Raw genomic sequence first — 27,413 nt, 5'->3', positions numbered from 1 at the left:
GCTGAACAGATGGAGGGTTGGGTTAGCTGAACAGATGGAGGGTTGGGTTTGCTGAACAGATGGAGGGTTAGGTTAGCTGAACAGATGGAGGGTTGGGTTAGCTGAACAGATGGAGGGTTGGGTTGGCTGAACAGAAGGAGGGTTGGGTTAGCTGAACAGATGGAGGGTTAGGTTAGCTGAACAGATGGAAGTTTCTATCTAGGACTTCTGTTTTCCTGAGTGGGGCAAGGGATAGTATACTGATTAACCTAAAATCATCCTCCCTACTGGATATATATCTATCTCTTTCTGGTTGAACGCAGTAGAAAAATAAAGAATAAGTAAATAAAAACAAAAACCTTTTGAAATCATTATACCTAAGCCATTGCTCCCTCACCCTTGAAGCCCCTTCCATCTCTTCACTTCTCAATGAGACCTGCCTCCTTGATCTTGGTGTAGAAGAACTTCTCTAGCAGGTTGGCACACTTGTAGTACTCGCTCTCTGGGGGATTGTACTCGCGACAGTTGGTGAAGATGCGCTGCATGTCGGCCATGAAGAGCTTCCGCGTGGTGTAGTACCTGCTCTTCAGACGCTCCGACATCGTCTTCAGGTCTGGAGATAATCACACATTAACACGACTCTTGATTAACCTCTATGAAACCAAACGTTGTGATTAACACAATATGACTTAACTAGCCATTACGTGTCTGTCTGTAGGTAACTATACCAGAGAAGAAGTCAAATCAAATAAATAAGATGGTCTATGCATATTCAGCGTAGCATCTCAATCTCCATTGAATACAGGCATTGACAACAACACCCTTCATCGAATATTTTAAAAAGTATTAAAATAAAGAGATGTATCCATCAATCCAAAGAGAGGATAGGCGGGAGCTTGACAGTCCGCTGTTCCGCTCTGTGATTTAAAAAAAATATGTAAAGGAGCTAACTACAGGCAAAATCACAGCGGAAAACCTGGTTCAGTCTGGTTTCCACCAGACACTAGAAGATTAATGAACCTTTCAGCAGAACAGTAATCTAAAACACAAGGCAAAATCTACACTGGAGTTGCTTACCAAGAAGACAGTGAATGTTCCTGAGTGGCTGAGTTACAGACTTTACTTAAATCTACTTGAAAATCTATGGCAAGACCTGAAAATGGTTGTCAAGCAATGATCAACAACCAATTTGACAGCTTGAATATTTTTTTTTACAGAATAATGGGACAAATGTTGCATAATCCAGGTGTGGAAAGCCCTTAGAGATTTACCCATGTTTCGGCCTTCAATAAATGTAATTCTTCAATAAATTAGCAAACACTTTTACTTTGTCATTATGGGGTATTGTGTGTAGATGGGTCAGAAAAAAATCTATTTAATCCATTTTGAATTCAGGCTGTAACACAACATAATGTGGAACAAGTCAAGGGGTATGAATACTTTCTGAAGGGGCTGTATCTGACTCAATTCAATCATCCATATTTTCTTGCTTACAAGTTATGTATGGCTATATTCCTTCCCCTGAAGAGTTGACCCAGGCACAGATGTGTTCCATGCGTAGTGCCATACATACCCATAGGGAAGCGGATGACTTGGTAGTAGCCAGGAGCCTCAGTCTTCTTCACTGGTTCCATGAACGGCCAGGCATTCTGGTGACTCTATAGCACATAACGAGAAACCTGTGTGTGTGTGGCTACGAGTTGGTGTGTATGTGGATTTGAGAGAGAGTGCATGTGTGCATGCGTGTGTGTGCGTGTCGCTCACCTTAACATGTTGTAGGATGGTCTTCAGGGTGCTGTACAGCTGATCTGGATCCTTCAGCTCTTTCCTGGGATCACAACAGGAAACAGGAAGTTGTGATCACCTAATTATCTGTCAGAGTTACCATGACAGTGGTAGCTCACTGGCTAAGCTTTAGAAGGAAAACTTACAAGCCGTTACATTTGTTTTACTAAAAATAGATGAGTAGAAGCTATAAGGAGCTGAAAGACTCACTTACCCTTTGCCCACCGGTTTCCATCCAGTTTCTCCTGGTGACAAAAATAAATTTGAGTTAAACTATAGACACTGTCCACACACTTCTTTACTGCCCAAATCACTGCTACCTCTTTGGAGATTTGCCTTTGTCCACAATGGCACCATATTCCCTATAGTGCCCTACATTTTACCAGGGCCCATGTAGGGAATAGGGTGCCATTTTGGACACATCCTTTGAACCTATGCTGAAGGTAGACTAATATAATGACAGGAGGAGAAACGTACGTATTCCAGGAATGCTCTCGATGGGAATCTGTCTAACTCCTTCCTTAAAACAGGAAAGTCCTGGGTAGACCTTTCTGATCTGACCTTGCTTCCTCTCTATCAGTTTCTTTATGATCTGAAAGGGAGGATGGAGTGAGTGAGGGAGGGAGAGGGGGGAGGGTGTGAGAGAGATAGTGGAAGGGAGACCGAAAGAGAGAGAATTTAGGTAACTCAATTTATTATACAAATAGACATTGTAGGCGTGCACACACCACACACACCTCTTTCTGTTTCTTGATAATGACAGAGAACTCAGTGTAAGGGATGCTGGGGTTGAGCTCACAGCCCATCAGCGTCGCTCCCTCATAGTCTTTTATGTAGCCCAGATACTTGGCCTTGGGAACCTTGATGTCTTTAGAGAAGCCCTGAGACAGAGAGAGAGATGGAGAGAAAGAGAAAGACAGAGAGCTGTAAGAATGGTATTTTTTTTTAAAGAGACAGTTTCTTGATGTTTCCCTACATTACAAGATAACCAATGCCATTTGCTGATCTTTTTAAGCAACCAATAATGTACTGACCTGCTTTTTGAAGTAGCCAATGGCATACTCGTCTGCGTAGGTGAGGAAGTTGAGGATGTCGTGCTTGATGTGGTACTCCTTCAGATGGTTCATCAGGTGAGTGCCGTATCCCTTTAAACAATAGGTAGGGGTCAAAGGTCAAAACTGACCAATCAAGAAGAGTGAGGCACGGAGCTCAATGGCAGTAGAATGAATATCAGTCATATCAGTTAATACCAACAGAAATGCGACCAGAAGTGGAACTGTAGCCTGGTCCCAGAACTGTTTGTTTGTGTATAGCCAAGTCCTATGGTCACTGTCATGTCAAACATGTCCATAGGAGTTGGAAAGACAGCACAAACAGATATGGGACTAGGTTAAAAGAGCTGCATTCTCGTACCTTGACCTGCTCGTTGGAGGTGACAGCACAGAATACGATCTCTGTGAAGCTCTGCGAGGGGAACATCCGGAAGCAAATCCCTCCGATCACACGGCCATCTTTGATCAGCGACAGAGTCTTGTGCTTCCTGTTTGGAGAGAAAGTGAACGGTTCCCATTTATCTCAACACCTCATAATTCGCAACTGGGTTCAACTTCTGCTTTAGGGTTAAAGAGATACAGCCAGGTGTAATGTTCAATTGTTGCCACTGTTGACATAACATTGAGGGGTCAAACCTCTGGTTGCAACTGTAGAGCAACTTCAAATTAAGAGTTTTCTTTCTATGCTACAAAGTTGGGACTATTTTTCTCTTTGGTGGTCAGTCAATCAGGGTAGAACTCCAAATCAAATCTTATTTTATTGGTCACATACACAAATTTAGCAGATGTWATTGCAGGTGTAGCGAAATGCTTGTGTTCCTAGCTCCAACAGTGCAGTAATATCTAACAATTCGCAACAATACACACAAATCTAAAAGTAAAATAATGGAATTAAGAAATATATAAATATTAGGACGAGCAATGTCGGAGTGGCATTGACTAAAATACAGTAGAATTTAATACAGTATATACACATGAAATGAGTAAAGCAGGATGTAAACATTATTAAAGTGACTAGTGTTCCATTATTAAAGTGACCAGTGATTCCATGTCTATGTATCTAGGGCAGCAGCCTCTAAGGGGCACAGTTGAGTAACCCGGTGATAGCCGCTAGTTATGGCTATTTAACAGTGTGAAGGCCTTGAGATAGAKGCTGTTTTTCAGTCTCTCGGTCCCAGCTTTGATGCACCTGTACTGACCTCGCCTTCTGGATGATAGCGGGGTGAACAGGCCGTGGCTCGGCTGGTTGATGTCCTTGTTGATCTTTTTGGCCTTCCTGCTGTAGGTGTCCTGGAGGGCAGGCAGTGTGCCCTCTGTGATGTGTTGTGCAAGCCGCACCACCCTCTGGAGAGCCCTGCGGTTGCGGGCGGTGCAGTTGCCATACCAGGCGGTGATACAGCCCGACAGGATGCTCTCAATTGTGAGAGTCTTAGGGGCCAAGTCAAATTTCTTCAGCCTCCTGAGGTTGAAGAGGCGCTCTTGTGCCTTCTTCACCACACTGTCTGTGTGGGTGGACCATTTCAGATAGTCAGTTGATGTGTATGCCGAGAAACTTGAAGCTTTCCACCTTCTCCACTGCGGTCCCGTCAATGTGGATAGGGGCGTGCCCCCCCTTTCCTGAAGTCCACGATCAGCTCCTTCGTTTTGTTGATGTTGAAAGAGAGGTTATTTCCTGGCACCATTCTGCCAGGGCTCTCACCTCCTCTCTGTAGACTGTCTCGTCATTGTTGGCCTACTATGGTTGTGTCGTCTGCAAACTTGATGATTAAGTTGAGTGAACAGGGAGTACAGGACGGGGCTGAGCACACATCCTTGTGGGGCCCCTGTGTCGAGGATCAGTGAAGCGGAGATGTTGTTTCCTACCTTCACCACCATGGGGGGCGGCCCGTCAGGAAGTCCAGGACCCAGTTGCACAGGGCGGGGTTCAGACCCCGAGCTTGATGATGAGCTTGTAGGGTCCTATGGTGTTGAAGGCTGACCTATAGTCAATGAACAGCATTCTTACATAGGTATTCCTCTTGTCCAGATGGGATAGGGCAGTATGCAGTGCAATGGTGATTGCATCGTCTGTGGATCTATTGGGCGGTAAGCAAATTGAAGTGGTTCTAGGGTGTCAGGTAAGGTGGAGGTGATATGATCCTTAACTAGCCTCTCAAAGCACTTCATGATAACAGAAGTGAGTGCTACAGGGCGATTTAGTTCAGTTATCTTTGCTTTCTTGGGTACAGGAACAATGGTGGACATCTTGAAGCAAGTGGGGACAGCAGACTGGGATAGGGAGAGATTGAATTTGTCCGTAAACACTCCAGCCAGCTGGTCTACGCATGCTCAGAGGACGCGGCTAGGCATGGCGTCTGGCCCAGCAGCCTTGCGAGCATTAAGATGTCTCACTCACGTCGGCCATGGAGAACGAGAGCACACAGTCCTTGGGAGCAGGCCACGTCGATGGCATTATTTTACCTTTAACTAGGCAAGTCAGTTAAGAACAAATTCTTATTTTCAATGACAGCCTAGGAACAGTGGGTTAACTGCCTTGTTCAGGGGCAGAACGACAGATTTGTACCTTGTCAGCTCGGGGATTCGATCTTGCAACCTTTCGGTTACTAGTCTAATGCTCTAACCACTAGGCTACGCTGTCGCCCCAGCTGTCTGGGAGAAAAACGTCAGTGTCCGCGACGTGGCTTTGTAATCCGTGATTGTCTGTAGACCCTGCCACATACATCTCATGTCTGAGCCGTTGAATTGTGACTCCACTTTGTCTCTGTACTGACGTTTGGCCTGTTTGATTGCTTTACAGAGGGAATAACTACACTGTTTGTATTCAACCATATTCCCAGTCACCTTGCCATGGTTAAATACGGTGGTTCATGCTTTCAGTTTAGCGTGAATGCTGCCATCTATCCATGGTTTCTGGTTTGGGTAGGTTTTAATAGTAACAGTGGGAACAACATCCTCTATACACTTCCTGATGAACTCAATTCTGATTGGTCAGACCAGTGTTGAATAGACCTTAGCACGGGTACTTCCTGTTTGAGTTTCTGCCTATAGGAAGGGAGGAGCAAAATGGAGTTGTGATCTGATTTGCCAAACGGAGGGCGGGGGAGGGCCTTGTAGGCATCCCGGAAGAGAGAATAGCAGTGGTTGAGTGTTTTCCCAGCGCGAGTACTGCAGTCAATGCGTTGATAGAACTTCGGTAGCATTTTCCTCAAATTTGCTTCGTTAAAGTCCCCAGTTACAATAAATGCAGCCTCAGGATATGTGGTTACCAGTTTGCATAAAGTCCAGTGTAGTTCCTTGAGGGCCGTCCTGGTATCGGCTTGAGGGGGAATAAACACAGCTGTGACTATAACCGAAGATAATTCTCTTGGGAGGTAATACGGTTGGCATTTGATTGTGGAGTATTCTAGGTCGGGTGAACAAAAGGACTTTAGTACGTTATCACAATCACACCACGAGTGGTTAATCATGAAACATACACCACTGCCCTTCTTCTTCCTGGAGAGTTTTTTATTTCTGTCTGTGCGATGTACTGAGAACCCAGCTGGCTGTATGGACGGGGACAGTATATACACATTAGCGAGTTATATACTCGGAAGCGGTGGATGGTGTGCCCGCCTCTTGAGTCGGACTAGAAATCCACTCCAAATACCTCTTCTCCACCGGGTCTTGGAGCGGCCTCTGGGATAAGTTCAATGGCCTTGGCGGGTGCAAACAAAGGATCCAATTCTTGGAAGTCGTATTCCTGGTGAGTTACCGCCGCTCTGATATCCAAAAGTTACTTCCGGCTGTATATAATAACACAAAAAAATGTTCTGGGCTAATAATGTAAGAAATAACACACAAAAAAACAAAATACTGCAAAGTTGCTTAGGAGCTAGAAGCAAAGCTGCCATGTCTGTCGGCGCCATCTTTCATGGAAACACTCACGGGTCAAAGACGAGGCGTGTGATATACTCTTTGGGCATGCGAGGCAGCTGGTGAGAGAAGACATTCTGGAGGCCCACCAGCCACATGAGGATCCTCTTGTTGGGCTTCTGGTTGAGGGAGTTCCCGATGACGTGGAACTCTATCACCCCCCTCCTCTCCTCCAGGCGTGCCGCCTCATCACGGGCTGAGTGGGCCGACAGGAGACTGGTCTGGGGGTGGGGAGGGGATGACGTCAGCCTTACTCATTATCAAGTCCTATTACAGCACTCATTTTGATTTAGCAGTGTCCTTATATTTGTCCCATTATCATCATTATTGTCAGCAGCAGCAGTAGCTTCACCATAATCATCACCTTCAAACCTCAATACTGACTCTAAAACACTGACTTAGTGGGGGGTTCTGAACTGCAAGTCAAATATAATCTAATATCCACTAAATAATTTTAAACTGAGATGGAATAGAGAGTGTAAAGCGATGTAAGTATTGATGACTATATGTTGGACTGAAGAGATAGAAGTATTGATGATATGTTGGACTGAAGAGATGGAAGTATTGATGACTATGTGTTGGACTGAAGAGATAGAAGTATTGATGAATACGTGTTGGACTGAAGAGATGGAAGTATTGATTATATGTGGACTGAAGACATAGAAGTATTGATGAATACGTGTTGGACTGAAGAGATGGAAGTATTGATGATATGTTGGACTGAAGAGATGGAAGTATTGATGAATACGTGTTGGACTGATTGAACCGGCGATAGCAGACAGCCGCATAGCGGATGTTGTGGTGGTGTTGGAGGTGGAACTGCGTTGGAGCCTTCAAATCGGTGAGCAGCTGCTCTTGTGATCATTGTCACGAAGCCGCCCCACTCGAGTTAGAAGTTCAGACACAAAGTGTAGGCTGTATAGAAATAATGACGCTCAAATAGACTAATCATTAAACAAAATAATTAGTATTTCRATCATCATAAGCAGGTGAATACTATGTCTTACATTCCAGGACGAGGTTGGTGGCACCTTAATTGGGGAGAACGGGCTCGTGATAATAACTGGGGCGGAATTCGTGGAATGGTAACAAATACATCAAACAATTGGTTTCCAGGTGTTTGATGCCATTTCATTTCCGCCATTCCGGACATAATTATGAGCCGTTTTCCCCTCAGCAGCCTTCTGTGCATTCCAGTGGTCGAACTTGAAGGCTGCATGGGATTTCTCCAAAGGTGACTCCCTGCAGACAATGGCAATGTCCACTATAGGTATAATGCCAGGAYCCGCCTTTGAATTTGACAGCTCTAACGCAGTTCCACCTCAGGCACCGCCAAAACAACCGCTATTCGGAAGTCGGCTAAAGCGGATCTGATTGAACAGAGCCCTGAGTGTTTGATGCTACCTCTGGTCCCAGCATGGAGGCGGGGTCGGTGATGGTTGCCATGACTTCGTTGATGAGTTCCATGGGGATGTCCCCGACAATCCTGAGCTTCTTAGTCTCCTCATGGGGGAGGGGCTCCGATGGCTTCCGCTTCTGCCCACCTACACAGGTAGATCATATGTAAAGTTGCCCCTAGAAACTGATCTAAAGAGAGATTTCACCCCTAATGGTTAAGGTTATAATTTGTGGAGGCTAAGCTGATCCTAGATCTGTGCGTAGAGCCTGTTGTGTTTACCTGGGCTGGGTTCCAGAACAGAGGCGGTCTTCCTGGCAGGACTGACACTGCCACAGCTGGATGGGTCCACAGATACTGGGCTGGTGTTGTAGTACAGAGGCCTGGCCACCGGGGGCGCGCTGATCACTGTCATTATACACAGGGGAGCTCATCAGATTACTTAATCAATGGAGAGTAGCACTCATCATATCAATCACATCACAACTTTCCTTACTTAAACTTTTTGAGGCAAGGTAAAACTCTAAGTGAGAGTGTGTTGGACAAGCTGGCTTGGTCAGGTGTGTTTTACCTGTATGGATGGGGATCGGTCCTCCTGAGGATCCAGCCAGGAAGTCTTCACTCCAGATGGGAGAGTTGTGACTGTACACCTCCTCCTCCAACATGGACAGGAATCTACAGCACACAGATATCATCATCACACCTACTGTAGACCGAGACTAGGAATCCTCCTCTATCTCATGTGTGTGTGTGTACGTTTTTTTGAATTTGTCTCTTACTTGGGGAAGTGTGTGAGGATGAGAGTGCGTTTCTCCGGAGGTAGCTTATCCTTCTCCTGCCTGGCCTGCTCTAGCAGCTGTTTCCTCATCACAGTGAAGACGGAGCGCAGCAGGGTCCGACCGAAGATCTGGGTCGTCTCGTACCGCGGTAGACTGTCACAGAACTGAGGGACGTTGCAGTAGCACAGCCATCTGGGGGAAAATACAAAAATGTGGGTTTTATTCTAGGTTATATAACGGTGATACAATTTGCATGAAATGTACACATCTATTGGAATGAAGAGAAAATGAATCTGTTGGTACCAAGTTATGGGAGTGACTGGGGCTACTGGGGACTAAAAACACCATCGCTACCCTATGTTTAAGCGTTTGAGAACACACGATTGTGTGTGACTCAAAATGGGTCAAAATTCCCAAGATCCAGGGGGCAAAAAAGGACCTTGTGCATTTCAGGTAAAACAACAACCCAATGTTTATATCCCAGGACAAATCATGTCTGGTGTGGATGAACAAAATCTACATGGGTGGGATGGCGCACGTGGACGCACGCACGCACCCGGGGTAGTCAGCATGTAAGCATTAAGAACATGAAGCCAGCTCACAGTGTGGTCAGTGCATTAGGAATAAACACGTCGTGACTGTGAACGCATCATCAAAGCGTGCCTGCCAGCAGTTGCAATCATATCATCAAAGGGCACCTACTACCTGGTGTAGTTGACTTTGTACCCGGCGGCATCATCAGCAGGGGCCCGCTGTCGTCTCTGTGAGGGTGTCTCCAGCTGCCAGTAGTTGATCTGGTTGAGGAACATCTTGGCCAGCTCCACGATGGTCTGACGCTCCTTGGAGGGAAGATGGCTGAACTTGTACTGGACAAAGTTATTCACCCCCTGTTGAAGAGACACAGAGATCACGTAAGCAAAATATAATGTGTATAATGTGTACATCTTGTGAAAGTGTGATCTAAATATGTATTTTTTTGCTAGGCGTGTGTGTGTATTTGTTGTGTACACTTGCCTGTTCAATGCTAGGTTTCTCAAAGGGAGGACTCTCCTGTGCCTCCACCACAGGTTTGCCCATCTGTAGGATGCATTTCCTCAACAGCTGAAGGTGAAAGAAGGACATTGTGAGACAGATGCACTGAAAGTAATGTGTTGTTGACATGTTGAGCTGTGGCCTACCTTGAAGAGGGAGAAGTAGACTTGTTTGGTGTCAGCATCCTCCTCTTTGTGGACACATGTGTTCAGGTACTCCACATCCAGAGCAATGCCCAGAAGCCTGTTCATCTCCTCCTCTGAAACGTTCTCCAGGTGGGTTACATGATCACCTGAAAAGGAGAGACAGTGAGTGAGAGTGCGAAGACAGACTTTAGTTTTGATGACCAATGTGTCCCTGAAAACCTGTTACCTCCTTATTACCTGGATTTCTAGAACATTCCCCCTGCCTATATCATGCCCTTACTCGAGGCAGTGGCACCCCATCCCCATGTCCCCCCTCTTACCCTCTCTCCCCCTCCGGTACACAGGGCAACCCCTCCTAATGTCTCCGCTCTCAACCCTCTCTCCCCCTAGTCTTACCCAGTGTATGAGAGCAGCTACGGCAGGGGTCCTGAAGGTTGACAGTGTTGGGCTGTTGGTCTGTACGGGGTGGTGTGGGAGGGGGGTTCTGGCTCTTCCAGCTGTTACACTTACAGGCCCCCTCAGCCTACAGCACAGGGTTCCACAGGTTAGAAACACACATACTCTTATGCATACACACACATGTTTAGAAACATAACGTAATAAGAAAAATCCCATTGAATGTATATGCATATGTTGACAAAAACAGCTTGGCTACAAAGTGGCATAGCTAGGCAATGCCTGGTGGGCCAGCCCTCTCTCACTACAACTCTTAGCTGGAGCCAAACTGTGCACAGGAACATGAGCCAAGGAACAACAACAAACTCCGCCCCCCAGCAGCTGTCACTGTCAAAACAAAGACGCTGTCTCTCCCTGCAGATGATATACAACTGCAATAAATACTTTCTATTTTACCACGGTGCGCTGACAGACGGAAAAAACACACTGTCACTATTCCAGTGGGGTGAATTACGCCCCGCACACTCCCCTTGCTGGAGGCATTCCGCACCAAGGCATGCAGGCTAACCTGAATTTGTCAAAGCACCTTGAGAATGTTTAGTCCACTCTCCCGCCTAGAAATACATATTATAACATTATAATATGGGAGCGCTAGACTGAACATTTTGCCGMTTTTTTTCCTGATGTTCATTTCCAATAGGATCATTTTACATAACTAGAGCATGAGGGATATGAAAAAATGCAAGCGCAGCAATGGCTTCCTTTGCTGCGTTTGCATTTTGGTAGCGCTGCAAACCAACAAGCATCTGAAACTCAATCCACTTTCAAAACATTGCAAAATGTATAATTGCTAAATAATGTAATAATGGACTACTTAAAACGACCTTGCAAGATGAATAAACTCCGAGCTTCTCCAGTTTCTTCGGGCGCGGGGAGGAGCGGAGCTGCGCCTTCTTCACCGCGATTCGTGCCGATCCTACCGTGGCGCCCGAACCCTCGGTTCCCCCGGCTCCCGGAGCCGCAGGCGCCGATCCCGCTGCACCGATGGCCGGGGAGCCCTGCTGAATCCCTGCGCTCCCGGACATCCTCGAGACCGAACGGGATCCCCGACCCTGGAATTAAATGGTTTAGGTGTCCCGTTCTCTATTCCACTACTGGAGAATCAGACATGGCGCTGATCCGTTTTTTTTTTATAGCTCAATGCGCTGATCCCTATTTTTTTATTTGTCATTGTAGGTCCATTTTTCCTCCACTAGGGGAGACAAAATGGGTATTTCAGTGAGTAGGCTTGGCCAGGGGTTCCCAAACTTTTTTGGTCCGCGACCCCATTTTGATATCAAAAACCCACACCATGTAAAAAACAAAAGGTGATGTAATCTACAGCCAATGTCTACTTTTTTAACTGTGTCTTTGACAGTCTATTATAAATCAGTCTGACAGCATCATTGATGATCTCCCCCCCCCAGTCTGATTTAGTGCCTCTAATGAGTCCTACACAGGCTTGTGTGCATATGTGTAATAATACCCATAAAACCTAATGGTCAAAAAGGGAAATAGTTTTTTCACAATTAATTATTTCCCAGAGGGGATTTTAGAAACACTTAAAATAAGGGCTGTGTTTTGTGTAGGATTACCCTGGCGTGACGTTTTGATAACCATGTAAATCTCTCTCGGACAATGTGACTTTTATCAATATCAGTGATGGGGTCATAATAATATTTAGCATAAACCGTTCAAAAGATAGAAGTACATTTGTAGGAAGAAAACAGAAACCACTGTTTATTACAACCACATCTAGCTGCTACTGGAGGTTACGGACGTCATTTTATATCAGAATTTCCTGTTTTCAAACCCCTAGTTTGGGAAATGCTGGAGTAGGCTATGATCCAGGGTAGAGGTCACAAAAAATGTAACCATTTGTAGTGAGAATCTCAAGGTCAAATGTAATGACTTGGGACAAATGGAGTGTGACATACCATCATAGGCAAAAAAATATATAATAAGACATGGGAAAAGCAGACAAAAGACTCTGGTGATGATGTCCACCTTACAAATACCACAATAATGTACTAGGCCTTGTAGTTACACAATACATATGTAATAAAATTATTCCAATTATAGGCCGATTATTACATCTTACATAGAGTTCTATTATTCTGACTGGATATTCAGAGAGCCAGGGTGAGSACAGGTCTGACAGGACCACCAGTACCTTAGTCGCTGTGACCTCAATAGGAAAAGCTAAGTGGTCAAAGGTCAGATAAAAAGAACAGGATGTCACTGGTGACCTCCGGCGGAGTGGTTGGGGTTCTTTACCCCAGACAGTGTACAGCAGTGTAAGAAAACATCTAGAACCGCTGAAAATAAATCTTAGAACCACACGTTCTAGAGATCATWAAAAAAAATAGCAATCACCCTCCTCTTAGCTAACACAAATATCCTACTCCACACATGATATTATTTAACAGTACTGTAAAATGCTTGCATTTGTTTATTTTTTCCCAGCTGCAATTAAGTGGCCACAGCAACAAAAATGTATACAATGTACATCCCTATGAGTTAATCCATTTATTCATCATCATGATCATGATCCACCAGCTAATACCCCAACAGTAGAACAGAGCAGTCTTTCTTCTCCTACTAAGGTTGTTAACATTGTTCCCACAACGTTGTTATATTCTTACTGAGACGTTATAAGACAAGCGGAAAGTGAATTTTGTTAAATCCTTTCCGCTTTGCTACAACAGGGATTCAACAGCCAGACAGTGTATTGTGTGTGACTTCAGTTCTAGTGGGATGAGGAGTACTGGACAGGGCATCCTAGCTTTAGATCACTCACAAATGAGTGAAATGCGAGAGAGAGAATGTTAAAAAATAGAAACCAAAAAATAAACATTTTGCTTTTCTTGAGAAATAAAMTATAAYTCAGACCACTKAAGAAWTSCAAGTHKWTTRTTTTGTTAATAACACTACATTTKTAAAGACCACCATCGATTATAATTTAAACATTTTTGTGGGGGGGGGGGGGGGGGMMMGMAACTACTCCAAACCCACACTGAAGCTGTTTTCTGCTAACTGTACAGTTTTTTTAATGATTATCTAGACAACTCCCTAGCAAGCATTAGTCCTGTCAACTGTAAATGGAAAAAGTAGACTACATTGCAACACCCTATGTACAGTATATTATATATATATATATATTTATATCACACTGGCTGTAATTATGACAAGATATATTCATGAGAATCATTAGTGCAAGGCAAGAGGAAGAGACCTGGACAGAGTTATTGACCAGGACGGGTTGTGTGTATGTGTGTATAAATGTATATGTAAGTAACAGGTCCAGGGTTTAAAAATAACACAAAAGTGTATGTGTGTGAGCGAGCTGTGTTTTAGCTTGTGTGTGTTATTTAGATCTGGGAGGGTTTAGAGAAATGAACCTGCGTCTGACTGTGTTTGTTGTCTCTGAGGATGTTTTATCACCAAACAGTCCAGTCTCCCTCTGTGTACACACACCCTCACACACAGCACTTCCTAAAGAACAGGGGATGAATAGTGACCATGACAAAGAGAGACATCCTGGTTGGCACCCTATTCCCTATATAGTGCACTACTTTTGACCAGGGCTTTAGTCAAAAGCAGTGCACTATTTGGGGAATATGGTGACATTTGGGACACCCCCACACAGTGTCAGCTGATTCCTAATGAAGAAGCTCTCAACACCTAGAAGTCACCTCACCATGTTCCCCTCTCTCAACGCCTAGAGGTCACCTCACCATGTTCCCCTCTCTCAACGCCTAGAGGTCATCTCACCATGTTCCCCTCTCTCAACACCTACAGAGGTCACCTCACCGTGTTCCCCTCTCTCAACACCTACAGAAGTCACCTCACCATGTTCCCCTCTCTCAACACCTACAGAAGTCACCTCACCATGTTCCACTCTCTCAACACCTAAAGAGGTCACCTCACCATGTTCCCCTCCCTCGGACAGAGACCATCAGGTCAGGATGGAAAGGGGTCTGGAGGCTTGGCATTCAGGGGGCGGGGGGTAAGGTGAACATGTGAACAAGTCTCAGAGGCTCAATGCCATACTGTGGTGATAGCAAGTAGGGTTGGTGAGGGGGATAGCAGGTAGGGTTGGTGGGGGTAAGGTGGTGATAGCAGGTAGGGTTGGTGGGGGTAAGGTGGTGATAGCAGGTAGGGTTGGTGGGGGTAAGGTGGTGATAGCAGGTAGGGTTGGTGGGGGTAAGGTGGTGATAGCAGGTAGGGTTGGTGGGGGTAAGGTGGTGATAGCAGGTAGGGTTGGTGGGGGTAAGGTGGTGATAGCAGGTAGGGTTGGTGGGGGTAAGGTGGTGATAGCAGGTAGGGTTGGTGAGGGTAAGGAAGTGATAGCAGGTAGGGTTGGTGAGGGTAAGGTGGTGATAGCAGGTAGGGTTGGTGGGGGTAAGGTGGTGATAGCAGGTAGGGTTGGGGTGGGTGTGGAAGCAGGTTGCTTTGCTTTACAGTGTGAAGGTCCTTGCAGACACTGAAGAAATCACAGAGCCAATATTGTGAACCATTGCACGATGCCACTAGGACAGCTATGCCCAATCCCAAATTGCCCTCTAACCCCTTAGGTAGACCTGAGAGAATTGAATAGGTGTGAGCATTATGGGGATCGCTCCACCTTGCCCTCTGATAGGCTAGGTGGAATGTTCCCCGATTGTTTGACCTCAAATCCTCTCAGACCTACATGAAGTACCTAAGGGGTTAGGGTTTGATTTGGGGCTGAGCATTAGAAGCAGGCAAGGCCCTGGGATGGGACAAAGAGAGACAGAAGGGAGAAACTCTATACTAGCACTACTAAAGGTTTAGTGGGCAAAGCATATGAATACGTTACTCAAGAGACAGATGAGGGTAGACAGAGATCAACAGAGAGAAACTAGAAGGAACCCAAGACCACTGCTAAACAGTCTTTTCCTTCGACTTGTCAAGAATTAGCCCTCGCAAACCTTTGGAGCCTCTCCCCCTCAAATATATTTTTTTGTGCCACTGAATAAAGTTAACACAGACTTTTTCTCATTATCAAGTTAGGCCTTGTAGTGATACATGCATCCATAATTCCCACTATAAAAAAAAATAAACAAAACAAAAAAACAAACAGAAAGGACAGATATTGTGTTAGAAACACAGAGCGATAGTCTGTAGCTATCCCAGGAGATGAGACCACCATCAGAGTTGCCCCGCCCCTTAGTCCTGCTGCTTGCCAATAGTCAGGAAGAATGAGGTAGGGAACGCGGGCACTAATTTCAGAAAAAAGGAGGAAGGTGTCTCAATTAGTAACAGCAGAACCAGTAGGGGAGAGGGAGGGGCGGGGCGTCGTTGAGAGAACTATAGATGAGGGCGTTGCTTTGCATTAGTTACTGCAGAGGAGGAGGAGAAGGGTAGAATGGGAAGGGGGTTCAAAGGGCATCTTTTTTCATTGCTGCAGATCAGAGAGTTTTGGGTGGGTGGGCGGGCGGGCGGGGGTCATCACATTAGTTACTGCAGTGTGGGGGGGAAAGGATTTCGCTTTAAGTACTGCAGCAGGGGGCCTTAGTTGGCTGGGCGGTTTCCGTTAGGTCGACGCCCCTGTTCCGCCCGCTGTTAGCTCCAGTGGCCGCAGGCTCGCTCTTGGGCAATCTTTTCGCTAGAGGATGGAAGAAAAACAAACAAAAAAACTTCACAAACGCCAGCTACTGATGAGGATCGCTTGATCAAAACATCCTGCTAGTTCACATTTCCTTGATACATGTCTAAGTATGTATTTAGTGAGTATTTGAGTCTGCAGGGCCCTATTCAATTACACATCAGTAAGTGATGTGTGTCACGGGGTGAGAGGAACCTACCAATAGCCATGAATATCTCGTTCACATTCATAGACGTCTTGGCCGACGTCTCCATGAAGAGCAAGCTGTTGTCGTCTGCATATGACTGGGCATCCTGGGAAAAACAACCTTGTCAGAGACAGTCACTGCCTGTCAAACGCAGACACACACCGATGTGTTCTCGTGACACCAGATAGGTACAGGTGTTTGGGGGACTCACCTGGAAGTCCACGGCTCTCTTGCTGGCGAGGTCAGCCTTGTTGCCAGACAGGGCGATGACAATGTTGGGGCTAGCTTGTCTCTGCAGCTCCTTCACCCAGTTCCTGGCCCGCGCAAATGACTCCTGAGACATGGTACCGGGGAAATGGTGATGTTAAAAACACTTCACTTTCAATTTGGAATCCCTTTTCTTCAATGGAGCGGAGCCCTAGGCCAACTTCCAATATATGTGAATAATCCCACGTGAAGGGATCACCAGTGTGACCACATATCCAAACATGTGAGATCAATTATCATTTTTACAAAGGAAGGTTGGTTGCACTGGTTATATAATCTATCAAGATTATGCTACTTGCCTCATTTGTGATGTCGTAGACCACGATGGCGGCCTGCGCCCCTCTGTAATACATTGGCGCCAGGCTGTGGTAGCGCTCCTGTCCTGCCGTGTCCCAGATCTCAAACTTCACCGTCGTGTCGTCTAGACACACTGTCTGGGTCAGGAAGGCCGCTGGGGAGGAGAGAAGAGAGTTGTCAAATACATAATTGACGTGAACACATTCAACAATATGAATGAAGGGATAAATAAATAACTACAGCCCAGACCCAACAACAACCCATAGTCCCTATTGCTCCATTGTCTGCAGGTCCCTTCCGTAACTGGTTCCTTCAGATCTTATAACACTGAAGGGATAGAGACTTCTAGAAGAGGCTATAGATACTTTTCTGTTCCTGGCTTAAGTGCATAAATGAGTGATGGTCACCTCCAATGGTGCTCTCCTGGAACTCGTGGAACTGTCCCTTGACGAAGCGTAGCACCAGGCTGGACTTGCCCACCGCCGACTCCCCCAGAAGTACCAGCTTGAACTGGCAGATCTTGTTACCAGCGTTAGACCCGTTGGGTCTCGTAGCTCCTCCCCTGTTGGCCATGGCCTAGTCAGATCCCCCGGTCAGTGTTTGTCCCGCACGTCTGACTATGCTGTCAGGGCTTCAGCTGGAGGCGGCGGTAGAGAAGGAAAAAAGGAACAATTATTCACAACTCCGATTATGTTTTTCGCTAAGGTTATGTCAGATGTGGGAGAGATAAGAGGATTTTGAAGTAGAGATATGGATGTTTTCGTAAAGTTGTTTTGACATGTAGTTTAACCCTGGCCTATATCCTCCATAAGTGAGTCAAGGTGACAGTATGGAAGTGGACATGCTTCTCGAAAGAGAAAAAAATCTTGATATTCGTGTCCAGACTCTCCTGATAAAGAGATCAATTTAGCCCTTAAATATATGGTGAAATCTTGGAATGGAATGAGCTACACAATGAACTGGACATTTTACTTCCCTCCTTCCTCAGGGAGGTAGAAACTGAATAGATGATCCTGTCTACTGAAGACAATTGAGAGTGGCAGGCTGCCCTGAAAACAAGTTGTCAAAATAAACATGGCTTGTGCCAGTCAAACCTTGCTGTAGAGCTGGGGCATATTAATATGGGCACACCATAGCAAAACACTGTGCAACGGAAAACAAATACAAGCTTTTCTTAATGGACAAGCAGATAGTATATCCCTGTATTAAACTGTTTTCTCCCATTTTCTGTATTGAATATGACCCAGCCCAGTCTCTGAGTGCATGGTATCACAGAGATGGCTGAATATGTGAGCTCACTAAAATATAATTTCCCTCATCAAATACACCATACATTGCTACTGACAGAGTTGTGTGTGCCTAATCTGTAGACTATGAAAATGTTTTTAGAAGACAGAATAATATGGCTCTGATCTGGACTTCCCATATGCATTTACAGTCAAAACCATGCAAACTCTTTCGGTACACACAGTAACATCCCCACTCGGAGCTGAAATTGTACCCCTCAAACTTTCCAAAACACACACACAATTTGTCATAGAGGAAAACACTACTCAGCAAGGACGTTGCAGTGTTGCCTTCCAATGTAAATATGTTCGCCTACATATAGCTATTATAATAGCGAAGTTAGTTAGAAGGTAAACATGCGCAATAGGCTGACAGCAATGCCAACGGCCTGTACTTGTACTGGCTGTTGCCTTCGTGGTGGGAAGTGACTCAACCAGCACTGTTATGAATCTCTGCAGTGCTAGTATGGACTGTTCAAACTTCTAACAATGTACTAAATTAGCATAGCTAACGTGGCCTACTCTTCGATTTATTTTCGAAGCCACAGTATCTAGCTGGAAAATTGAGAGTACGCCATTTTCCAAATAGAAGCCAATGCTAACCCAATTAACGTTAGCTTGCAGCTACTGTTAGTTAGTTAGGTGACTGGGTGGCAAGCTAACGTTAGCAAAACAAGTCCGATTGCGAATGTGATGATGGAGCTGGCTGGCTTACTACATTTTCAATAAGCTAACTAGCGAGCAGAAGCGTATGACGAACCCATATCCACACATGATCAACACAACTAGGATAAACAACCAATAAATAGCATCACGAACACGGTTTTGACCAGAACGATTAAATAACAAAACCGTTGTTAGGTCTCTTCCCGACCCAAATCCGGGCCAAGGCCTATTTTTTGCATTTCTCATCAGACGCCAATGTTAGCATATCAAGCTAGCTACGCTAGCCTGTTGACAACTAATGAGCTGAAATCTACAACTTGTCACACCATTTTGCTTACTATACCTGAATGCCAGGCGGTTGACGAACACAGAATACCACACACGAGTCTATACACAAAATAAAGGTCGCAGTGCGGACAGATACGTATTGTTGAACATACAAATAATTTCAACAACCCCGATCACGTCTCCTCCTTTTTCTTTCTTCTTGCAACTTCCCCTTTTACTAGAACCAAAACACAAACAACCCCTTCCGCCCATTCTGCCACGTCACACAGCACGTCTGCTCTGCAGAGGTAACGCCGGATTCATGAATTTGATTGTTTTTCTTCTAGGATGAAATCAAGAGTAACGTGCGATTTCAAGTGATTTGGATCAATGTAGTAAAACTAGTTAGAAGCAGACTTTAGATTACCCAATTACTTTGTTATTGGATCTGCCATTTAAAATTGAAGTAAATACAGGGCTCAGATAAAAGCTTTTGGATAATTAAGATGAAGATGACGTAAATATGCATATAGATGTATTACTCATAAAGTGAAGGGGGGACCAATGTGCACCAAAAAAACAATAGCTGAGGGTAAGGTGTAGGTTAGGCTGTCTCATAGGCTATCTATTGCCGGATTTAAAAGAACTGGGAACTCCGAAAACATAATGACGTCAGTGATTTTCAGGTCGGGAAGTCGGAGCTCTAGATAGCGGCCCGAGGTCCTGAGTTTGAATTGCGAGTTGGGTGACCATTCAAATCGATTTTTGATAGTCGGAGCTCGGTTGTTCCACCGAGTTCCCAGTTGTTCTGAACGAACTGAAGTCGGAGATTTCCAAGCTCTCAGTTGTTTTGAACGCGGCATTTGTATCTGACTCAGAGGATTTAACCTGCCATCTTGTTTGTTGAATGGATGGTGGCAATATTTTATTGTATTGCCTTTTGGTTCAACTCTCATCATCAAGAACAYTATGTGTTTCTCAACCTTGTTCGTTCCAGGGACTGGCCATGCTGTCCCTTGTGTGTCTGGGACTGGCAAGATATGGCTTTTCCTCCTATATTAAACCTAGCTTTGAATAACTAACTCAATTAGGGAGTAAACGTTATTTATAATAAGGGTTAGAAAATCGGACCTCTGAAATGAAAATGGATGGACATCCCATATTTTACATAAACCCTCCCATGAACGCTTGAAAAATAATAAGTGACTCCCCTATACCCCAAATAATACACTATATGGCCAAAGGTATGTGGACACCCCTTCAAATTAGTGGATTTGGCTACTTCAGTCTCACCCGCTGCTGACAGGTGTATAAAATCGAACACACCGCCATGCAATCTCCATAGACAAACATCGGCAGTAGAATGGCCTTACTGGAGAGCTCAGTGACTTTCAACGTGGCACAAGTCAGTTTGTCAAATTTCTACCCTGGTCAACTGTAAGTGCTGTTATTGTGAAGTGGAAATATCTAGGAGCAAGTGGTTGGCCAGTGTGGAAGAACTTGACTGGCCTGCGCAGAGCCCTGACCCCATCGAACACCTTTGGGTGGATATGGAACGCCGACTGCGAGCCAAGCCTAATCGCCCAACATCAGTGCCCAACCTCACTAATGCTCTTGTGGGTGAATGGAAGCAAGTCCCAGCAGCAATGTTCCAACATCTAGTGGAAAGCCTTCCCAGAAGACTCAAGGCTATTATAGCAGCAAAGGGAGGACCAACTCCTTATTAATGACCATGATTTTTGGAATCAGATGTTCGACAAGCATGTGTCCACATACTTTTMGTCATGTGGTGTAATGAAACAATAAAGTGGAACATGCTTACCGTTTATCCTTTGCAATGAAACTGTCCCTGTTTGCAAATAATTAAATCTGAGACAGGCTGCATTAGGAATCTGAGCATGGTACTTTAAAAAATGAGGACTACCTTTCCAACCCAGACAGAGTAGACCTACCTTTCCACCCCAGACAGAGTAGGCCTACCTTTCCAACCCAGACAGAGTAGACCTACCTTTCCACCCCAGACAGAGTAGACCTACCTTTCCACCCCAGACAGAGTAGACCTACCTTTCCAACCCAGACAGAGTAGGCCTAGCTTTCCAACCCAGACAGAGTAGACCTACCTTTCCAACCCAGACAGAGTAGGCCTAGCTTTCCACCACAGACAGTAGGCCTACCAACACTGAAAAATGTGAGCTTTAACTAACTGCTGGCTACTCTTCTTCCGTGTCTTAATGCAATGAGAGAAGGTCACAAGTGTTTCCCCAAAAGCTGTCTGGGTTTTACATCTTCGATTGTACAGAAAGTGAAAAGCTTAATCAATTTATAGTGGCAGAATTGATTACTTCCCAAGCAAAGACAATGTTTTGTCTCCATTGGCTATAGGGTTGTATAAAGTTGTAGCTCAGACTCTGAATGTTAAAGAAACAAAACAATGATATCCCCAGGATGCATCAGAGTCGCGTCTTTCCCAGGTACTGTACAGCTTGTTTCTAGCATAAAGCATCGCGGACCACAGTGCTGTTAAATATCACTTTATATAATAGGTTCCATTTTATTTTGTTAAAAATCTTAAGGTAACAAAGCGTATGCCTGTGCTTTTTGCCATTTTCTTTAATAAAGGGTAGGCCTATGGGATACCCTCTTATACCCCCTAAACTTGAGTCTTGATTTTAACTTAACAGCCCTTCACTGACACAGAGGTATGCTTTTTAAAGAGTGCATGGTGGGTGGATGAATTGACCTCCAAATATATGGATATAGCAGCCTGTAGCCTAATTTTGTAGACCTCCCTCTTATTTCTTAAATAGGAAGAAATAGGCTCCAACACAAATCCCTCTTGTTATTAGTAAAGTCTCATTAAAATTACGAAGTTGAAATGAATTATGCCTAAATTGAAATMAATTATGCCTACTCGAATTTGCCTTCTTTCAGCACCATGAGCTGTCCATTTTCGATTGATTTTTAAGCAGCTGCTGCTTCAAGTTTCAGCACAACAAAGTTACTCAAATTTGGCTTATTGTCAGGTCAATAACTCTGATGAATACATAAGAAACATATTGTTTTTAATAACATCAATTATAGTAGTAGCAGGCTAACAAATTTGACCCCCGGTCCTCCTTCCCATCGTCGTGCTCTCCTTCTCAAACCGAACAGAACAAAGGCTATAGGCTAATCCGCGCACAAGTCTAGGCCTAACTAAAAATTAGTCAAAGAGCCTTTGACTCTCTTCCTGAACTGCGACCGTAGGGTTCGTTCAGCAGGCAGCACACAAAAACGTTTATCATCAGCAAGAGCCGAGCAGGCCGGGGCTCAGGGTTGGAATATCCATTGCAGTGTGTAATGCAGCCTAGTTTTATTCACACCATCCCAGCAGCTATCTTAGAAATATTACTTTGCTCTGTGCTCCTCTGAGCATGCACTTCGTAGCCTATAGTCTATAGGTTATGGATAATTTGATTGAGACCACACTAAATAGCCTATAGGCACACATCATATTGAGCGCCCAGCGGAGTATCAGAAATAAGGGGCGGCATCGGGCACACATCGATATATAGCCTAATAAGCAACTAATTCCGAAACATATTTTACATTCTAAAAAATATCTATCTCAATTTCATCAATAACAAATTACATGACCCTCTGTTGGACTAGATTTAAAAAATACGAAACCCTCCACTTGAATGAAATTGAAAAAGCATTTTCCTCCAGGTAACCAACCATTCTGTAAATTTCGATCCATCCCTTAGTATCATTAAAACATTTCACAAACTGGCACGGGTCCATAGACTAGAGGATGAGAAACACAGGTCTTGGAGCAAGATGCTGCTGCTATTTGAACCAGAAGAGGGAGCTCAAGGCTTTAAAATGATACCATACATACAGTCCATTGGTGGAGGTCTAGATGCCTGTTACCGTGACGTGTCTCACAGCTGGAAATTCTGTCTGGACATCCTGAGTCCTATAAATGAAGGCTGACATACACACTAAAGACAAATAAACTATCAACAGCATTGTGAACCGTATAGAAATTATATTCTATAAGGCTACCTTTCCATTTCCACATTGTGTTATTCATCCAAAGAAAGACAATTTACTATTTTTGTATCGCAAGAGTGATTCTGTCAAAATCCTCTGGTTTTCTCAACCTTCCATTGATCAATCTGCAAACCAACGTGTTAACAAAGTAATCAATCAACCAAAACCAAATAGATATTCAGTCTTGGTTGTTCTGCCTTTATGAAGATGTAAACCAGTCACAGCCAAAGTCAAGCCTTTTACAACCTGAGGTTGGAGTAGCAGCAGTGAGTTGGCCTACAGACTCTCTTTAGGAAGCCTCTCCTTGACCCTGGCATGGTATAATAACCTCCACTATTGTACTTTGACAGTGGGGCTATTCTTAGTACAGTACACTTAGCCCAGTGCAGTATGGCACTGTTAAGGGTCATAATCGCTATTCAATGAAACCCATAGACAGTATGTCTGTCTGGTCCTTCAGGGCCCAAGTCAAGGAGGTTGCATTGGATCCCCGGACAAACAATAAGATGATGATTAATTTGCCCATAAAGTACTCACACCCCTTGATTTTTTCCAAAATTCTGTTGTGTTACAGCCTGAAATAAATAAATACAAATTCACTGGCCTACACACAATACCCCATAATGTCAAAGTGGAATTATGATTTTTGCAAGTTAAACATTTAAAGCTGTATTCAACCCCTTTTTGCTTAACAAGTCACATAATAAGTTGCATGGACTAATAATAACAGTGTTTAACATGACTTTTGTACGACTACCTCATCTCTGCATCCTGCGCATACAATTATCTGCAATGTCCCTCAGTCGAGCAGTGAATGTCAGACACAGATTCAACCACAAAGACCAGGGAGGTTTTCCAATTTCCTAACTCCGTTGCCGGAGAGGAAGGAAACTGCTCAGGGATTTCACCATGAGGCCAATGGTGACTAAAACAGTTCCAGAGTTTAATGGCTGTGATTGGAGAAAACTGAAGATAGATCAACAACATTGCAGTTACTCCACAATACTAACCTAATTGACAGAGTGAAAAGAAGGAAGCCTGTACAGAATTAAACATATTCCAAAACATGCATCCTGTTTGCAACAAGGAAGTAAAGTAATCTGCCAAAAAATTGGCAAAGCAATTCACTTTGAATTGAATCGACACTGTAGTTGCTTACCAAGAAGACAGTGAATGTTCCTGTGTCCGAGTTACAGTTTTCACTTAAATCTACTTGAAAACATATGGCAAGACCTGAAAATGGTGTCTAGCAATCATCAACAAATAATGTGACAGAGGTTGAAGAATTTTGAAAAGAATAATGGGCAAATGTTGCACAGTCCAGGTGTGGAAAGCTCTTAGAGACGTACCCAGAAAAACTCACAGCTGTAATCACTGTCAAAGGGGCTTCTACAAAGTATTGACTCAGGGGTGTGAATACTTACAGTACCAGTCAAAAGTTTGGACACACCTACTAATTCAAGGGTTTTTCTTTATTTTTACTATTTTCTACATTGTAGAATAAGACATCAAAAATATGAAATAACACATATGGAATCATGTATTAACCAAAAAAGTGTTAAACAAATCAAAATATAGTTTATATTTGAGATTCTTCAAAGTAGCCACTTCTGCGGTCCAATCATCCCAAACCATCTCAATTGGGTTGAGGTCGGGTGATTGTGAAGGCTAGGTCATCTGATGCAGCACTCCGTCACTCTCCGTCTTGGTCAAATAGCCCTTACACAGCCTGGAGGTGTGTTTGGGTCATTGTCCAGTTGAAAAACAACTGATAGTCCCACCAATGATAGTCCCACAAACCAGATGGGATGGCGTATTGCTGCAGAATGCTGTGATAGCCATGCTGGTTAAGTTTGCCTTGGATTCTAAATAAATGACAGACAGTGTCACAAGCAAAGCACCCCGACACCATRGCACCTCTTCCTCCATGCTTCACGGTGAGAACCACACATGCAGAGATGATCCGTTCACCTACTATGTGTCTCATAAAGACACGGCGGTTGGAACCAAAAATCTCAACTTTGGAATCATCAGACCAAAGGACAGATTTCCACCGGTCTAATGTCCATTGCTCGTGTTTCTTGGCCCAAGCAAGTCTCTTCTTATTATTGGTGTCCTTTAGTAGTGGTTTCTTTGCAGCAATTCGACCATGAAGGCCTGATTAACGCAGTCTCCTTTGAACAGTTGATGTTGAGATGTGTTTGTTACTTGAACTCTGTGAAGCATTTATTTGGGCTGCAATTTCTGAGGCTGATAACTCTAATGAGAGTTATCATTCCTGTAGCGGTCCTCATGAGAGCCAGTTTCATCATAGCGCTTGATGGTTTTTGCGACTGCACTTTCAGAAACTTCAAAGTTCTTGACATTTTCCGTATTGACTGACCTTCATGTCTTAAAGTAATGATGGACTGTCATTCTCTTTGCTTATTTGAGCTGTTATTGCTATAATATAGACTTGGTCTTTTACCAAATAGGGCTATCCTCTGTATACCACCCCTACTTTGTCACAACACAGCACAACACAATAATTTGTTCTTAACTGACTTGCCTAGTTAAATAAAGGTAAAAAAACAAAAACAAGGCACACCTGTTCATTGAAATACATTCCAGGTGACTAACTCATGAAGCTGGTTGAGAGAATGCCAAGAGTGTGCAAAGCTGTCATCAAGGCAAAGGGTGGCTACTACTCAAATATATTTAGATTTCTTTAACACTTTTTTGGTTACTACATGATTCCGTGTTATTTCATAGTTTTGATGTCTTCACTTTTATTCTGCAATGTAGAAAATAGTAAAAATAAAATAATGCAATGAGTAGGTGTGTCCAAACTTTTGACTGGTACTGTAGGTGCACACAGGTGACAGACACATTCATTACCGTCTTGTAATCATTAGTACAACAGTTGCAAACTAGAGTTTCTTTTGGATAAATGCAGGTATGGTTATCCTCATTTCGTTCCGTTTGCTTCCTTTAAGAAACGTTTTTCAACAYAATGGGCAGAATGAGTACACCTGTCATGCCCTGACCTTAGTATTCTTTGTTTTCTTTATTATTTTGGTTAGGTCAGGGTGTGACGAGGGTGGTATGTGTGTTTTTGTCTTCTCTAGGGTTTTTTGTATGTCTAGGTGTGTGTGTCTAGTCTAGACATATGTAGGTCTATGGTGGCCTAGATTGGTTCCCAATCAGAGGCAGCTGTTTATCATTGTCTCTGATTGGGGATCCTATTTAGGTTGCCATTTCCAGTTTGTTTTGTGGGTTATTGTCTATGTGAAGTTGCATGTCTGCACTCATTGTTTATAGTGTTCACGTTCGTTTTGTTATTTTGTTAGTTTGTTTAGTGTTCTTCGTGTTCATTCGTCTTACATTAAAAGTATGTATTCACATCACGCTGCGCTTTGGTCTCCTCACTATGACGCTCGTGACAGAATAACCCACCAAACAAGGACCAAGCAGCGMGAAAGGGAGGAACAGCACTTGGTGGAAAAATGGACCCGGGAGAAGGATGAGTGAGTAACCTCCCAGTAACCTGGGAGGAGATAGAGAGATGGTCGATCGATCCAGGGAGAGTGCCAGAGCCCGCCTGGGATTCAATGGAACAGTGCGAGAAGGGATACAGGAGAATGGAGGAACGGCGACGATATAAAGGTACGCGGCTAGCACGGAAGCCTGAGAGGCAGCCCCAAGATTTTTTTTTGGGGGGGGCACACGGGGAGATTGGCTGAGTCAGGTAGGAGACCTGAGCCATCTCCTCGTGCTTACCGTGGGGAGAGTGTTACTGGTCAGGCACCGTGTTATGCGGTGGAGCACACGGTGTCTCCAGTACGCTATTCTAGCCCGGTGCGCTCTATTCCAGCTCCTCGCATTGGCCGGGCTAGAATGAGCATCCAGCCAGGAAGGAGGGTGCCGGCTCAGCGATCCTGGTCTCCAGTGTACCTCCTTGGACCAGGATATCCTGCGCCCGGATATTGCGTACTGTGTCTCCGGTGAGTCTGCACAGCCAGTACGTCCTGTGCCAGCGCCCTGCATTTAGCGGTGAAAATGAACATCCAGCCAGGACGGGTTGTGTCAGCTATAAACTCCAGACCTCCAGTGCGTCTCACGGTCCCGTGTATCCTGTTCCTCCTCCCCGCACTCCGCCTGAGGTGCGTGTACTCAGCCCGGTAACACCAGTTCCGGCACCACGCACGCAGGCTACAGTGTGCCTCCAGGGTCCAGTATGCCCTGTTCCTCCCTCCGCACTCACCCTGAGGATGCGTGTAA

The 27,413-nt window shown here is 44.5% G+C and overlaps 2 protein-coding genes across 4 annotated transcripts; both read right to left on the bottom strand.

Annotated features, from left to right (window-relative positions):
• Positions 1-46: 46 nt before the first annotated feature.
• LOC111955242 (histone acetyltransferase KAT2B) lies at positions 47-11,798 on the bottom strand. 2 transcript variants are annotated; one of them, XM_023975412.2, is made up of 18 exons: positions 11,365-11,798; positions 10,481-10,607; positions 10,085-10,230; positions 9,921-10,007; positions 9,612-9,793; positions 8,907-9,098; positions 8,699-8,802; positions 8,410-8,535; positions 8,136-8,275; positions 6,744-6,952; positions 3,178-3,304; positions 2,799-2,909; positions 2,502-2,645; positions 2,242-2,356; positions 1,979-2,006; positions 1,744-1,807; positions 1,553-1,637; positions 47-592 (listed from the first exon to the last, which is right to left on the bottom strand). In XM_023975412.2, the coding sequence occupies exons 1-18, from the start codon at positions 11,563-11,565 to the stop codon at positions 399-401; spliced, it is 2,382 nt and encodes a 793-aa protein (XP_023831180.1). In that variant the 5' UTR covers positions 11,566-11,798; the 3' UTR covers positions 47-398. The 2 variants fall into 2 exon arrangements, with proteins under 2 accessions (XP_023831180.1, XP_023831179.1); XM_023975411.2 differs by having other exon boundaries at positions 1,979-2,009; positions 11,365-11,790.
• A 1,160-nt stretch (positions 11,799-12,958) lies between these two features.
• On the bottom strand, positions 12,959-19,388 carry LOC111955241 (ras-related protein Rab-5A). 2 transcript variants are annotated; one of them, XM_023975410.2, is made up of 6 exons: positions 19,292-19,388; positions 17,307-17,536; positions 16,902-17,053; positions 16,547-16,669; positions 16,348-16,441; positions 12,959-16,148 (listed from the first exon to the last, which is right to left on the bottom strand). In XM_023975410.2, exons 2-6 carry the CDS (start codon positions 17,470-17,472, stop codon positions 16,033-16,035), a joined length of 651 nt encoding a protein of 216 aa, XP_023831178.1. In that variant the 5' UTR covers positions 17,473-17,536; positions 19,292-19,388; the 3' UTR covers positions 12,959-16,032. The 2 variants fall into 2 exon arrangements, with proteins under 2 accessions (XP_023831178.1, XP_023831177.1); XM_023975409.2 differs by having other exon boundaries at positions 19,195-19,371.
• Between the last annotated feature and the right edge of the window lie 8,025 nt (positions 19,389-27,413).

This window comes from Salvelinus sp. IW2-2015, linkage group LG30 (genome assembly GCF_002910315.2).
Source record: "Salvelinus sp. IW2-2015 linkage group LG30, ASM291031v2, whole genome shotgun sequence".
Classification (NCBI taxonomy): Eukaryota; Metazoa; Chordata; class Actinopteri; order Salmoniformes; family Salmonidae; genus Salvelinus; species Salvelinus sp. IW2-2015.
This window is presented reverse-complemented; position numbering and strand designations above follow the sequence as displayed.